Genomic DNA, 12,070 nt, shown 5'->3' on the forward strand with positions numbered 1-12,070 from the left:
GTCCCCTTTAGGCATGGCCGCCCCAGCACCGAGCCTCACAAGCGCTCCTCTGCCTTGGCTGAGCTCCGTGTCTCTGTGTTGCCTCATAGGAAGCGGCAACCCCCAGCAGTACCACCCCATACCCCTCACGGGCCGCATCCAGATCCTGCCCAACAGCTCCCTGCTCATCCGCCATGTGCTGGAGGAGGACATCGGCTACTACCTCTGCCAGGCCAGCAACGGGGTGGGCACAGACATCAGCAAGTCCATGTTTCTCACCGTGAAGAGTAAGTAGCCAGGGCCATGCCGCGACAGTGGCGAGGGGCCGGGGACCTGCTCCCGGCACGGCTGCAGCGGTGGCTGGGGGGAGCAGGGGCAGGCGCCCACCCCATGTGCCAGTAAAGGCAGCTGTGGCTGTGGGGTGGGTGCTTCTCAGCAGACCCTGCTCTGGCACGGCCCCCTCCTCCATGTGGTGGGTTCGCACCAAGCCAGCCTGGCTCTGCCCTCCGCACCGCGCATCCCCATGATCAATGCGCGGGGCATGGGGAGGGCGTTGATTCCCTTCCTCCAGGGACCCGCTTCCCTTTTGCTATTAAACACGCTTTGTCCTTAATAAAACTGAGCAATCGATCTACATCATACAGGAGGAAAGGAAATAGCTGGGCTAATTTGACAGGGATGGGCTGGGAAGTGTTGTTAGACACCGTGTTTGAACTGCGCTTATTATTGGATTCCTCTCCTGTTGCTATCAACAGAATGCAGAATCTCCAGCTCCTCTTTATTTATTTTGATCGTTGCTGCCGTGAGCATTCAAATCTCAAAAAGGAGGTGGTGGAGGGGGGACCAGCCCCGTCACTCTCGCTCCTGTGGCTGCTCCCGCCTGTCTCCTGAGCAGGGCTTGGCTCAGCAGGGCTAAACTCTGCCCTGCCTGCGCCGAGTGGATGAGTCAGTGAGGACGCTGGCTGCCTGCCTCGTGCCGGCGGCGATGGAGGTTGCCGGCAGAGCTGCGGGATCCACCGCCACCCTGGCTGTGCCCTGGGCAGGGTGCTGCCAGGCAGAGGGGATGCGCAGCCCCCCCCCAGGGAACCACCGAGTCCTGGCGAGGGTCTCGTGCCGGGGGAATCGCCCAGGACGAGACAAGGAGAGAGCGGCTCTGGCTCGGGCAGCCCCCTTGCTGCCTCCCCTCCCCAGCCAAGCGCTTTATTCTCTGGCATCAGCAGGCGTTTCTCTCGGGGCTTCTCCCCTCCACAGCCAGCCTCTGCTTTCCTGGGTTGATGCTCCCCTCCCTGTCAGCTGTTTAATTTCTCCTGCTGACTGATGAATCAAAACGAGTGACTTCAAACAACGCACTTCAATAAGGCGCAGGTACAAAGTCGAGGCGATTAATCCCAAGTGAGCGTGCAGAAGTCTCGGAGCCTGAACTGTTGCCTTGTCCCTGCTATCTGCTGTAATTGCATCCCAGGACAGGTTGCTTGCTGACTTGAATAGCACATAACCTTATTATGCATGTGCCTCTACATTTCCCGGAGACCTCGCAGCCTTTGAAAAGGTTTGGATGAATAGGTAGACGGAGCACCACAGCCAATTAAGCATTATGCGGGGCTCTTTGTTTTGTTTCATTTTGGGGTTTTTGTTTGTTTAGTGAAATGTCAGGCCAATTAAAGTGAGATCAGCGCCGGCTTTCCTTGAAAGTCAGGCCACCGCGGACGAAGTTAAATGAAAGTTAATCAGAGCCCAAACAAAGCGTGCTGGTGGTCAGCAGGGGAGAGGCGAGCGGCCGTGGCAGCCAGCCTGCAGCCGCACATCCCCTTCCCTGATGCCACAGCGATGGGCTCTGGGGGGGCAAGCCGAGACAGCCAGGTAACGCATCAGACAAGCATCTGCAGACCCGCCAGTGCCGGAAGGAGCTGGCCGCTGCTTTTGGCAGGTGGTGGGCAAGGAAAGCCGCCCAGCTTTGCTTGTCCCAGCCTGGGAGTGTAACCCTCGGGGCCCTGGTCATGCCCGGCCCTTGCCAGCGGTGCAGCCCGTGGGGCTGGGGCTTTCCCGTCCTGGGGTGCCCATGCCATGCTGCTCCGCTCAACCCGCAGCACAGGCGCGTGTCTGGATGCAGGCAGCAGCTTGCTGCCTTGCCACGGTGGCGTGTCCTTCCCTGCTTTGAAAAGAAGCTCGTTAGCGTCTGCTCAGGGGTACTGCAGAGTGGAAGGCAGCGAATGCAGGAGGACGGGAGCGTGGACCCGGGGGGACGGCTCACTGGGCTGAGCGCAGGTGAGGAGACCACCAGCGCGTGATAAATGCCATTTAGCACATGGCTGCATGCCTCCCCGGGTGTTGAGAGCAGAGCGTGTGGGATGGAGGGTGTTGCGTCCTCAGGGGGTCCTGCGGGCTGTACTGGGGCTGCTGGAGTGGCGGCAGCACGGTGGGCAGTGCTCGCTGGAGGGGGGGCTCCTCTGCTCAGTCCTCCCTGGCATGGTGATGCTGGGGAGAGTGGGTCCGGCGGGGGGTGCTGGGAGAGGGGCAGCTGCCCGCACGTCGTGGGCACAGGCGCATTTGGAAGTTCCCTGCCGCACGGCAAGAGCGTAACTGATTGCTTCCATGCAATTTGAATTAATCTCATGCTTCAGGTGAAACTCAGCTAATCAGTGGAGAAAGGAAGCTGAAACGGGTGCAATCAAATTAACATCACAGAGCTGGCTCCAAACAAGAAAGAGGGGGGCGAGGGAGGCAGGCACAGCCCTTGTCACCCTTGTCACCCTTGTCATTCAGTTGTCAGCAGCGGGCCGCGAAGCGGCTCGTGCCCCAGCCTGGCGCAGGATGCCAGAGCGTGCCGGGGGCTGTCGACTCCCTTTGTAGCCAGTCTTATCTCTGCCCAGCAAGCGGGACAAGCCTCTTGTTGAGGCCTTGTTAACAAGGCCCATGGGCACCAGCAGAGCGCGGCAGCAGTGCAGGGAGGATGGGTGGGCGCAGAAAGCGTCGGAGGCAAGCTCTCCTCAAGGGAAGCCCGTCCACACAGCAGCGCTGATCTGGGGCTCTGGCTGATGCTCTGACAGGCAGGAACCAGCCTTACTGAGGTTGCTGCACCTGGGGAGGGGGCTGTGGGCTGGCCGGGAGCAGCCCCCAGCAGCCCTCAGAGGGTCCTGTGGCCAGTCCTGAGCGATGCTGTCCCCCTGCAAGTGGCAGGGCAGGTGTTGGGTACCAGCATGAAAGTGGTTCTGTCTCCGTGCCCCGGTCTGTGCAGTCTGCACGGCTGGTTGGGGTTTTCTTTTGGTTTGTTTTGCTGCTTCCCCGACTCTGGACTGCGTGCCGCTCTCCTGGGACCCCAGCAATTGAGAGAAGTTGATATGTTTACATCCAAGGAGCTGCTCTTAATCAGACATCAATAAGTGCATTTCAGCGAAGCAGAGCCTGAAACGGAGCTCCTCTCCCGGGGCCGCCGCTCGCCGGGAAGGGGACCGGTGCCTCCACAGCTGCCGCAGCCCTGTGGGGCTGTCCTGCCCCTGCGGCCACACGTGCCCACTGTGCTGCACCGGCCTCTGGCCCGGGCTAAACAAAGGCTGAACGCAGGGAAGCAGCTCCCTGTGCCCCCGCCTGCCAAATGGCAGGGTGGCCTCTCGATAGCTTTCCCGTGGCAGGAACTGGGGACAGCAGGCAGGAGCCCGGCAAGGGCTGCCGTGGTGCCAAAACCGAGTGCCGAGCCCCTAACCTGGCTGTGGGTGCCCTTATGCCGTGCTGTGCACACTGGGAGCCAGAGTGGCGGTCAGCCCCGGGTCTGGGGTAGGCGTAAGAGCCCCCGGCCGTCCCTGTGCTCTGCCTTTGCCCCAGCAGGACGCAGGAGGCTGGGGCTCGGCCGGCCCTTCCCACACCTCCCCCTCTCCCTGGCATAGCGCTGGCATTGGGGCCGGAGGAAGATGGGTGTGCAGGTGGGGACGGGGCAGAGCTAGATGACTTGCTCTGTTTCTGGTAGGTCTCGGTTTCCCCTGCCCTGGACTACAGGTCCAGCAGCAACGCACCACAGCTCCCAGCCTGGCCCCAACATCCCTGCTCTTTGCCGCATCCTCGTGCCGGCTCACCGGCGGCCGTGCTCTCCTCGGGGCAGGGTTGCCATGGGGCACTGCCAGCGGGTGCCAGGCTGGCACCGCTCTGTCCCAGTTGCGTGGGCGCCTGCCCTGCACCTCGCGAATACCGGCAGCTCAGGAGGAAAGGTTTCCTTAGCTGTTAATTGAATTACATTGCCACGGAAAGCCGAGAAGTCGTAGCTCATTAGATCCTCTTGTGTCCCATTATAACAGTGTGTGTTGCCTTTGCGGATTGTCATTATCATATATTACTGCGGGACTCAGCAGTGCTGTTTGTTTATGCATTACATTTTTTTCTGCTTACCCAGGCTGCCCTCATCCCCCCAGCCCATTTCTCCTGCGTGGTGCGTGCCGCGACCGGCTTGCCGCACGGCGGCACCGGGGCGGCGCGAGGGCTTGGCTCTTGGAGCGGCGAGGCTGCGGAGGAAGGAGCCCGACAGGGCTTGTTACGGCAGTCCCTTGCAGCAAGGAGAAGCGCTTCGGCAGAGGCTGCTGCAGCGGACGGGGACGGGCTGGCGTGCCTGCCCTCCTCCGCAGCAGTGCTGCTGCCAGGCCAGCGGCCCAAGCACCCAGATGGGAGGCGACAGCTTCGTGCCAGGGCTGCGGGCGCTCGCTAGCAGCAAGAGGGACTGGCCGTGCTGTCCCAAGGGCCATCCCTGACCGTGCTGCAGCCACTGCTTGGGCAGCACCAGGATGTGCCTGCGCTGGGTGCTGCAGGCTGGTGGGGTGGTGGGTGCGGCGTGGGGCCTCTCCACCGTCCTTGTTTGCATATTGGGGTGGCTATGGAAAAAAAAAAAAAATCTCTCTGGCATCTGCAATGCAAAGGCAGCCTTGCTGATGTGAAATCGCACTCTATATTCTGCCCAGGTTTATACGAGTGAATTATGCAAATCTGTGATGGAAAACATTCTTCCTCTCATCCTCGGGAGTGTAAAACCTTAGTCAATAATTCATACCCACACGTCTCCGACTGGAGGCTTTCTCTTCATTATAGTGTGCGCTTGGTTATTTGTCTTTCACGTTTTATTGTCTACCCCAGTGTAATGCTATGCATTATAAAATTTATCTGCTTCATTATTTTATGATCCCGAGCTGTATAATGCAGCGAGACGATTCCGCTTCGGGCTGCGTGGCCTCTTGGTGAGACCCGCATCCGCCGCCTCCCCAGTGGGGTCTGGGGGCTGTGCCGGGGCCGGGCAGCCACAGGTGGCACCTGGCCCTCCCCCGGGCGCACAGGTGACCCCCTGCCTCCCTGCAGTCCCAGCCATGATCACCTCCCACCCCAACACCACAATCGCCATCAAGGGGCAGACCAAGGAGCTGAACTGCACCGCCCGGGGCGAGCGGCCCATCATCATCCGCTGGGAGAAGGGCGACACCGTCATTGACCCTGACCGCAACATGCGCTACGCCATCACCACCAAGGACAACGGCGACGACGTCATCTCCACCCTCAAGGTGAGGAGGGGTAGGGGTCTTGCACCCACCTGGGCTGCCAGGTGTCTTTCTCGGGTGACGGAGGCGGGCAGGCAGCACAAGGGGGTGCCCGGGGACGGTGGCGGTGGTCCCCGGTGGGTGTCGCAGAGGCTGGTGCTGTGGCTGGGCTCCCAGGGTGCCAAAATCGAGTCCAGTGGGGAGGGATGTCCGAAGACCTGCCAGAGGGATCGCACCTCCAGCCATCAGCACCATGTGCTGGCTGCATCTGCCCCGGCCCCAGCACTCTGCGGTGCAGCCAGGCGAAGCACCTTGCCGGCTCCTGGACTTTTACAACCAGTGTAAGCATTAGCACTGCCCTGGGCCTGCGCAAGGAGCAGCCAGGCTCCCAATTTTAATTACACCAATTAAAAAACAGCCGCTGTCTGCTTGTCGTGACAAGCCCCTGGATTTTGCAATAAATCTCAGCTGCCTGTACAATGGGTTCTGGTCGCAAAGGTGTTTTGCAGCACCAGGGACACCTCAAAGAGCAAATTCTCAGTGCAGACCTGAGCCGGAGGACTGGGGCTTTGGGGGGTGACCTGCCTCCACGGGCACAGCTCCTGCCAGGGCTGGTGGTGGGAGCAGGCTGTGATACCAGGGAAAGGCAGGGGCATGGTGCTCAGGGTAGGTCGGTCTGAACTGGCTCCTCTTCTCTCCCCGACATGTTCATAGCTGAAACCGGCTGACCGCGGGGACTCGGTCTTCTTCTCCTGTCACGCCATCAACTCCTATGGCGAGGACAGAGGTTTGATCCAGCTCACCGTCCAAGGTACTCGTTCCCCTGCACACGAGCCCTGGGGCACAAAGCCTCGCTGCAAGGGTCTCCCTGCTCCTGGGGGGCTTCTCTCCCCGTCGTCCCTAACCTGCCCATGTGTCCCCAAGAGCCCCCTGACCCGCCGGAGCTGGAGATCCGTGAGGTGAAAGCCCGGAGTATGAATTTGCGATGGACACAGCGGTTTGACGGCAACAGCATCATCACTGGCTTCGATATCGAGTACAAGAACAAGTCAGGTAGGTGACGGCTGACTTCCCCTCCCCTCCCCGTGCCGCCGTGGCCCCCGGCAAGTGGCGGGGCTGGGGGGCTGCTCCGTGGCCACCATGGCCCGGGGCCAGGCTGTGTGGGCAGGTGCAGAGCTGCCCTGGCAACGCCTCCAAGGGAATATTCTGCATCTCGGTTCCTTTGATGAAGAAAGGAGAGAGAAGCGTTAATGAAATATGTTAATTTCTGTTGGATGGGCGCATTTGAAAGGGAATATTAAAAGAGACAATATTTGCGAAAAGCCGAACCCAGGCGGCACAACAGCGAGGAGGGGGGAAGGGGCACCCCTTCGCGGGGTCCGGGGACAAAAGCCAGAGGTGCTTGGGGACTTCACCTGCCTGAGCATGGCCCCCTTGGTACTGCGGGCCCCGGGACGGGATACAGGTGCTGACCCTCCTGTCTCTCTCCACCGCTTTTCCAGATTCCTGGGATTTTAAGCAGTCTACACGCAACATCTCTCCCACCATCAACCAGGCGAACATTGTGGACCTCCACCCAGCCTCTGTGTACAGCATCCGCATGTACTCCTTCAACAAGATCGGGCGCAGTGAGCCGAGCAAGGAGCTCACCATCAGCACGGAGGAAGCAGGTGCCGCTCCCGGCTCGCGGCACAGGCGCTGGGGCCGGAGGGCAGGGGCAGCCACAGGCAGCGGGGGGGCTGTCGCCTTGAGTGAAGCTGGCTGCGACAGAGCTCTCTTAAAGCCGCATATTTTCCCGACGAGGCGGTCCTTTCACTGATGCTTCTCAACGTGTTCTTTTGGGTCTGTTTCTCTGCAGCTCCTGATGGACCTCCGATGGATGTCACCTTGCAGCCAATGACATCCCAGAGCATCCAGGTTACCTGGAAGGTGAGCGGGGCCAGGGTGGCACGTGAGTTTTCCCTGGCCACGGGGGCTTGGGCAGTGCCAAATGCCGTCCCGAGCCTCTGTGGCGGCAGCTTGTCCTGGGACCCAGCATTCCATCAGCGGCCCAAGTGCCAGGAAGAACTTCCCAGGCAAAATGAAAACCTGATGGCTGGGTGCACAGCTCGGCTGCGTTGTGTGGGGTCTTTATTAATCATGCTTTATAACAAGCTCATTATCTCATAGGATGTCCGTGGGGGGTCATGGGAGAGAGAGGATAAATATGTAAGAACCGAGACGCTGGGTTGCAAAGGGCTTGAGCAAAGATCAATAAAACTTAGAATCGGATTAATTTTTCCAAAGGTGCATAATGAAAAATAAAGTGGATTATAAAGTTAGGACTTCGGAATGAACTGGTAAGTCAATAAATTTAGGGTTCCAGCTTCTCCCCCCTCCCCTTAAGCGCTGAAAAACAGATTAATGGAAAATAAGATTCACTTGAAAGATAAGTCACTTTATTTTAAGAGTATTCTAGTGAGATGGATCACCCTGGCTTTATAACATAAATTTGCAATCAACCCTATTGATTTCTTAATGCTTCAGAGAAATATTGTTAAGCTTGATCTCAGCCTGGCCTCACACATTTTTAAGGCTGTCAGACTTGGGGTTTTTCCCTCCTCCTGTTGAGTTGCTCCAGTTGGGGAATGGTGCTGGCCAGACACATCCCACTGCCTGGCCAGCACCTTCCTCTCCGGTGGCCTCCGAGGACCAGCTCGACCTTTTCCACGGTGCTGCTGTGGGGAGAGAAAACTTCAAAGCATTGAGAAGAGCCGTGGGGGAGAGGCGGTCGGGGACAAAGGAGCCCTGCAAGCCTCCCGGCCCTGGGATGTAGACCTGCCTGACATGGCTCCATCTTGCACCCCTCGTTCCTTAGGCCCCGAAGAAGGAGCTGCAGAACGGGGTGATCCGTGGCTACCAGATTGGGTACCGGGAGAACAGCCCGGGCAGCAACGGGCAGTACAGCATTGTGGAGATGAAAGCCACGGGAGACAGCGAGGTCTACACACTGGACAACCTGAAGAAGTTTGCCCAGTATGGAGTCGTGGTGCAGGCGTTTAACCGCGCGGGGACGGGACCGTCATCCAGCGAGATCAACGCCACCACGCTGGAGGACGGTAAGGCTGGCCCCGTCCCCAAGCCAGGCGGTTTTCCTGCTCCCTGGTGCCAAGTCCCACCTGGGGGACCCCCAGTCTTTCCACCCTCAGCCGCTCCCGGCCCCGTTCCGAGCGGATCATGGGGTGGTTGCTGCCCGCTGGCAGCATTTGGCTCTTGGCTGTGTGCATGTGCGTGCATGCTCACAGCTGCCCCGGGGAGGAGTTGTGAACAGGAGGATGCCAGGACACCCATGGCTCTGGGGTTCTGGCACAATTAGAATGATGTCAAGGTGGGTTTAGATGTTGCTGAAGTGCCACAGAGGTTTCCATCTGGGAAGGATCGCCGGTGGCCTCCGTCATTTTAAAACCGACGAGAACAAAGTTTTGCAGTGCATTTGCTCGGCAGTTTTTCATACTTAATTAAGGCTCTCGTTAGCCTGTCAAACCGTGATCATTTCCTGGCTACATTAGCACTCCTCCTGGGGTATTCAAGGGCCCCTGTTTTAGCAATAGTGTCTTTTCCGTAATTATATTACCTTCATTTTGTTCAAACGGACTATCTGTATTAGTTTATTATACTATGTCCCTAATTACATGGTGCTTATATTTTTGCACCTAAGTAATATGAAACAATAATCATTTTCAAAGAGGATCGTTACAGTGATGTATTATCATTTAAACACTCATAAAAATTAGAGTTACCTCTTACGGGGCAATGGGATCTAATTACCTCGCATCCAGGCAGCTCTCCCACTCTCCCCTTGCTGGGAAGCGCAGCGTGTCCCGGCAGCCTCGCCGTCCCCATGAGCACGGGGGTTGCACCCGCCTCGGTGGTCCAGGAGGAGCAAAACTGCGCATCAGAGGCAGACAGCTGTGTTTGCTCAGCCCTGGTGCCCTGCGTGCTGGGCAGGACCAGCTCCAGGGGCTCGAGTGGCTGGGGGAGAGGGGCCAGCAGCATCGTGGGGTACCACGTGGGTGCAGTCAGGGCGGCTGACCCGTGGGACCCGGCTCCTTCAGCTTGGTGTCTGCCAGGCACGTACCACGTCTCCATCCTCCTGCTGATCCTCCTCCCCATCCATTCCCTCCTCAGTTCCCAGCCAGCCCCCCGAGAACGTGCGGGCCATCTCCATCACGTCAGACGTGGCCGTGATCTCCTGGTCAGAGCCCCCGCGCAGCACCCTCAACGGGGTGCTCAAGGGATACCGGGTCATCTTCTGGTCCCTCTACATGGATGGAGGTGAGGGCTCGTGGAGCGCAGGGGACACGGGGGACCTGGGCAGGTGGCGACGTGGGGCTGACGGGCCCCATCTCCCCACAGAGTGGGGGGAGATGCAGAACATCACGACCACGCGGGAGCGAGTGGAGCTGCGGGGCATGGAGAAGTTCACGAACTACAGTGTGCAGGTGCTGGCGTACACCCAGGCTGGCGACGGCGTCCGCAGCAGCGTGCTCTACATCCAGACCAAGGAGGACAGTAAGCCGCGCTCCCCGGGGCAGTGGGTGTGTGCGGGTGCGCTCTCCTCTTACCCCCGGCTGATGAACTGTGGCAATGCTGGTTAATCAGAAATGGGAAGATGGAGCGTTGAGTAGGAGCCGTTAGCAATGAATAAAGAAAGGCAGCTGCACAGCCCCCAGAGCGGGCAGTCAGGGCCGGACAGGGCTTCTCCTTCCTTTTCGTTTCCTCCCTGCTCCGTTTGCCAAACTTGCAGGCAGGTCCTGTGCCCTGCAGCCCGCTGTGCGCCCAGAGCCGCCCCTGGCTGGGTGAGGAGGAAAGGAGAGCAGGAAGGCACCCGGCGCTGCCCTGCTGCATGCACATGGTCCTCGGCCACGGCTCCGTGGTAGCAGTGCCCGAGCCAGCCAGCCCCCCCCCCAGCCCCAGCCCGCTCAGGTCTTACTGCCGTCACTTAGGGTTGCGGTGCACTGTAGCTGACTGATGCCGGGAGATGGGAGCACTCGCTTGTGCCACGGCACGTTGTGTTGTGTTCCTGCACTGGCGAGGGAAGGACTGGAGTGGCTGCGGGGGCATGGAGGAAACCCCCCGGGTACAGCCACGGGCAGGGCATTTCCCTCTCTCTTTTTTTCTTTTTCTTAAGTGTGGATATTTAAATATTTAGACCCCTGCGTGCCCTACTTTAATGCCATTAACTCGGTAGTGGAGCATTTCCTGGGCCTGTGGGCCAGCGTTGCTGCCCGCCCATCCTGGGAAGTGCCAGATGCTGGGGAGGCACAGCTGGGCAGAGTAAGGCTGAGCCACTCTGGAGGATTAAGGAGACTAAGGAGACGGCCATTAAAAGCCAATCACGGTTTCTAAACGAGAGCCTGGGCTGCAATTAACCCTCCTGCCTCCGGCTCGGCACAGAGCCACCCGTGGAGAGGTGTCCCACAGGCAGCAGGGTGACCGCTCACCTGCAGACCCGACCCCGCTTGCACCTGCCCAATGCTGGGGTGGAAACGCCATTGCAGCTCCTCTGCAGCGCCAGGTTGAGATGCCAGCCCTGCGGCAGGGTGCTGCCGCCTCGCCGGGCTGGGCAGAGACCTCGGACACCTGCTGGCGCCGGCTCTGCCACGCTCTCCCTCCTTCAGTTCCAGGTCCCCCGGCCGGCATAAAGGCCGTCCCGTCTTCTGCCAGCAGCGTGGTGGTGTCCTGGCTGCCGCCGGCCAAGCCCAACGGCATCATTCGGAAGTACACCATCTTCTGCTCCAGCCCCGGTTCGGGGCAGCCGGTATGGGACGGGGACAGGGGCGAGGCTGGGGAATCGCCAGGGCGTGCCGGAGGAACGCTGAGCTGGCTGAGCAGGAACGGGAGGGAGGGCTGATGCCAGGTGGCGGTGGCAGCAGCAGCAGCAAAGGTCCCTCGGGCCAGGTCCGCGCACTGCAGAGTTGCGAGGGCACCTGTGGACGCTCTGCATCAGGGCATAGTGCTGTTGTCTGTTCCCTTCCTCCGGCATCCACGCTGCTCAGCGCTCGCTCCAGAATGGGAAATATGCCAGTGGCTGACCGAAAATAAAATGGAAATCAAACCTGGCCCCATCCCTCCTTCATGAGGGAGAGGTTGATGGGAGGTCTGCAGACTAGTGCTTATCAAAAGCTCCTTCTCAAACTCATTTCGCTATCTGAGCCTCTGGTTTCCAGGGCAACATAATCTTTTCATCAAAGCAACTGGTAAAACCGCTGGGATCCGATATTGTTTTCTTGGCATCTTGTCAAAACTGTCATTTGGGTAAAAAAAAATTATGTATACTATACAATATTCATATAGGTGTCTGCTTGTGGGGTACACTTCCATCTGCAGGCCCCACAAGGGTGCGCGTTCAAAGCCGGTGAACGCGCAGATACCTGCGCGCAGTCCCGCGTTTGCACGCGTGAATACCGCATCCGTCCCGTGCAACAGGGGTTGTTGAGCTCCCATCCCCTCTCCAGCGCTGGCACGGCAGGGCAGCCGGGTGCCGTGCAGGCCAGCCCTTTCCCACGCGGTGTGCTTGGGCCCCGACACGATGGAAACCGGCG

The 12,070-nt window shown here is 59.3% G+C and overlaps 1 protein-coding gene across 2 annotated transcripts in view; it reads left to right on the forward strand.

Annotated features, from left to right (window-relative positions):
- The window catches only part of DSCAML1 (DS cell adhesion molecule like 1), a 113,546-nt gene that overhangs the window by 90,550 nt on the left and 10,926 nt on the right, over positions 1 to 12,070 (forward strand). For both annotated transcript variants that reach the window (XM_075035137.1, XM_075035138.1), the window contains exons 11-20: positions 90 to 266; positions 5,311 to 5,510; positions 6,201 to 6,297; positions 6,411 to 6,539; positions 6,989 to 7,156; positions 7,345 to 7,415; positions 8,344 to 8,584; positions 9,654 to 9,800; positions 9,882 to 10,037; positions 11,147 to 11,286. In XM_075035137.1, coding sequence (XP_074891238.1) covers positions 90 to 266; positions 5,311 to 5,510; positions 6,201 to 6,297; positions 6,411 to 6,539; positions 6,989 to 7,156; positions 7,345 to 7,415; positions 8,344 to 8,584; positions 9,654 to 9,800; positions 9,882 to 10,037; positions 11,147 to 11,286 — 1,526 coding nt within the window. The remainder of the gene's footprint in view (positions 1 to 89; positions 267 to 5,310; positions 5,511 to 6,200; positions 6,298 to 6,410; positions 6,540 to 6,988; positions 7,157 to 7,344; positions 7,416 to 8,343; positions 8,585 to 9,653; positions 9,801 to 9,881; positions 10,038 to 11,146; positions 11,287 to 12,070) is intronic.

This window comes from Buteo buteo, chromosome 9, assembly GCF_964188355.1.
Source record: "Buteo buteo chromosome 9, bButBut1.hap1.1, whole genome shotgun sequence".
Classification (NCBI taxonomy): domain Eukaryota; kingdom Metazoa; phylum Chordata; class Aves; order Accipitriformes; family Accipitridae; genus Buteo; species Buteo buteo.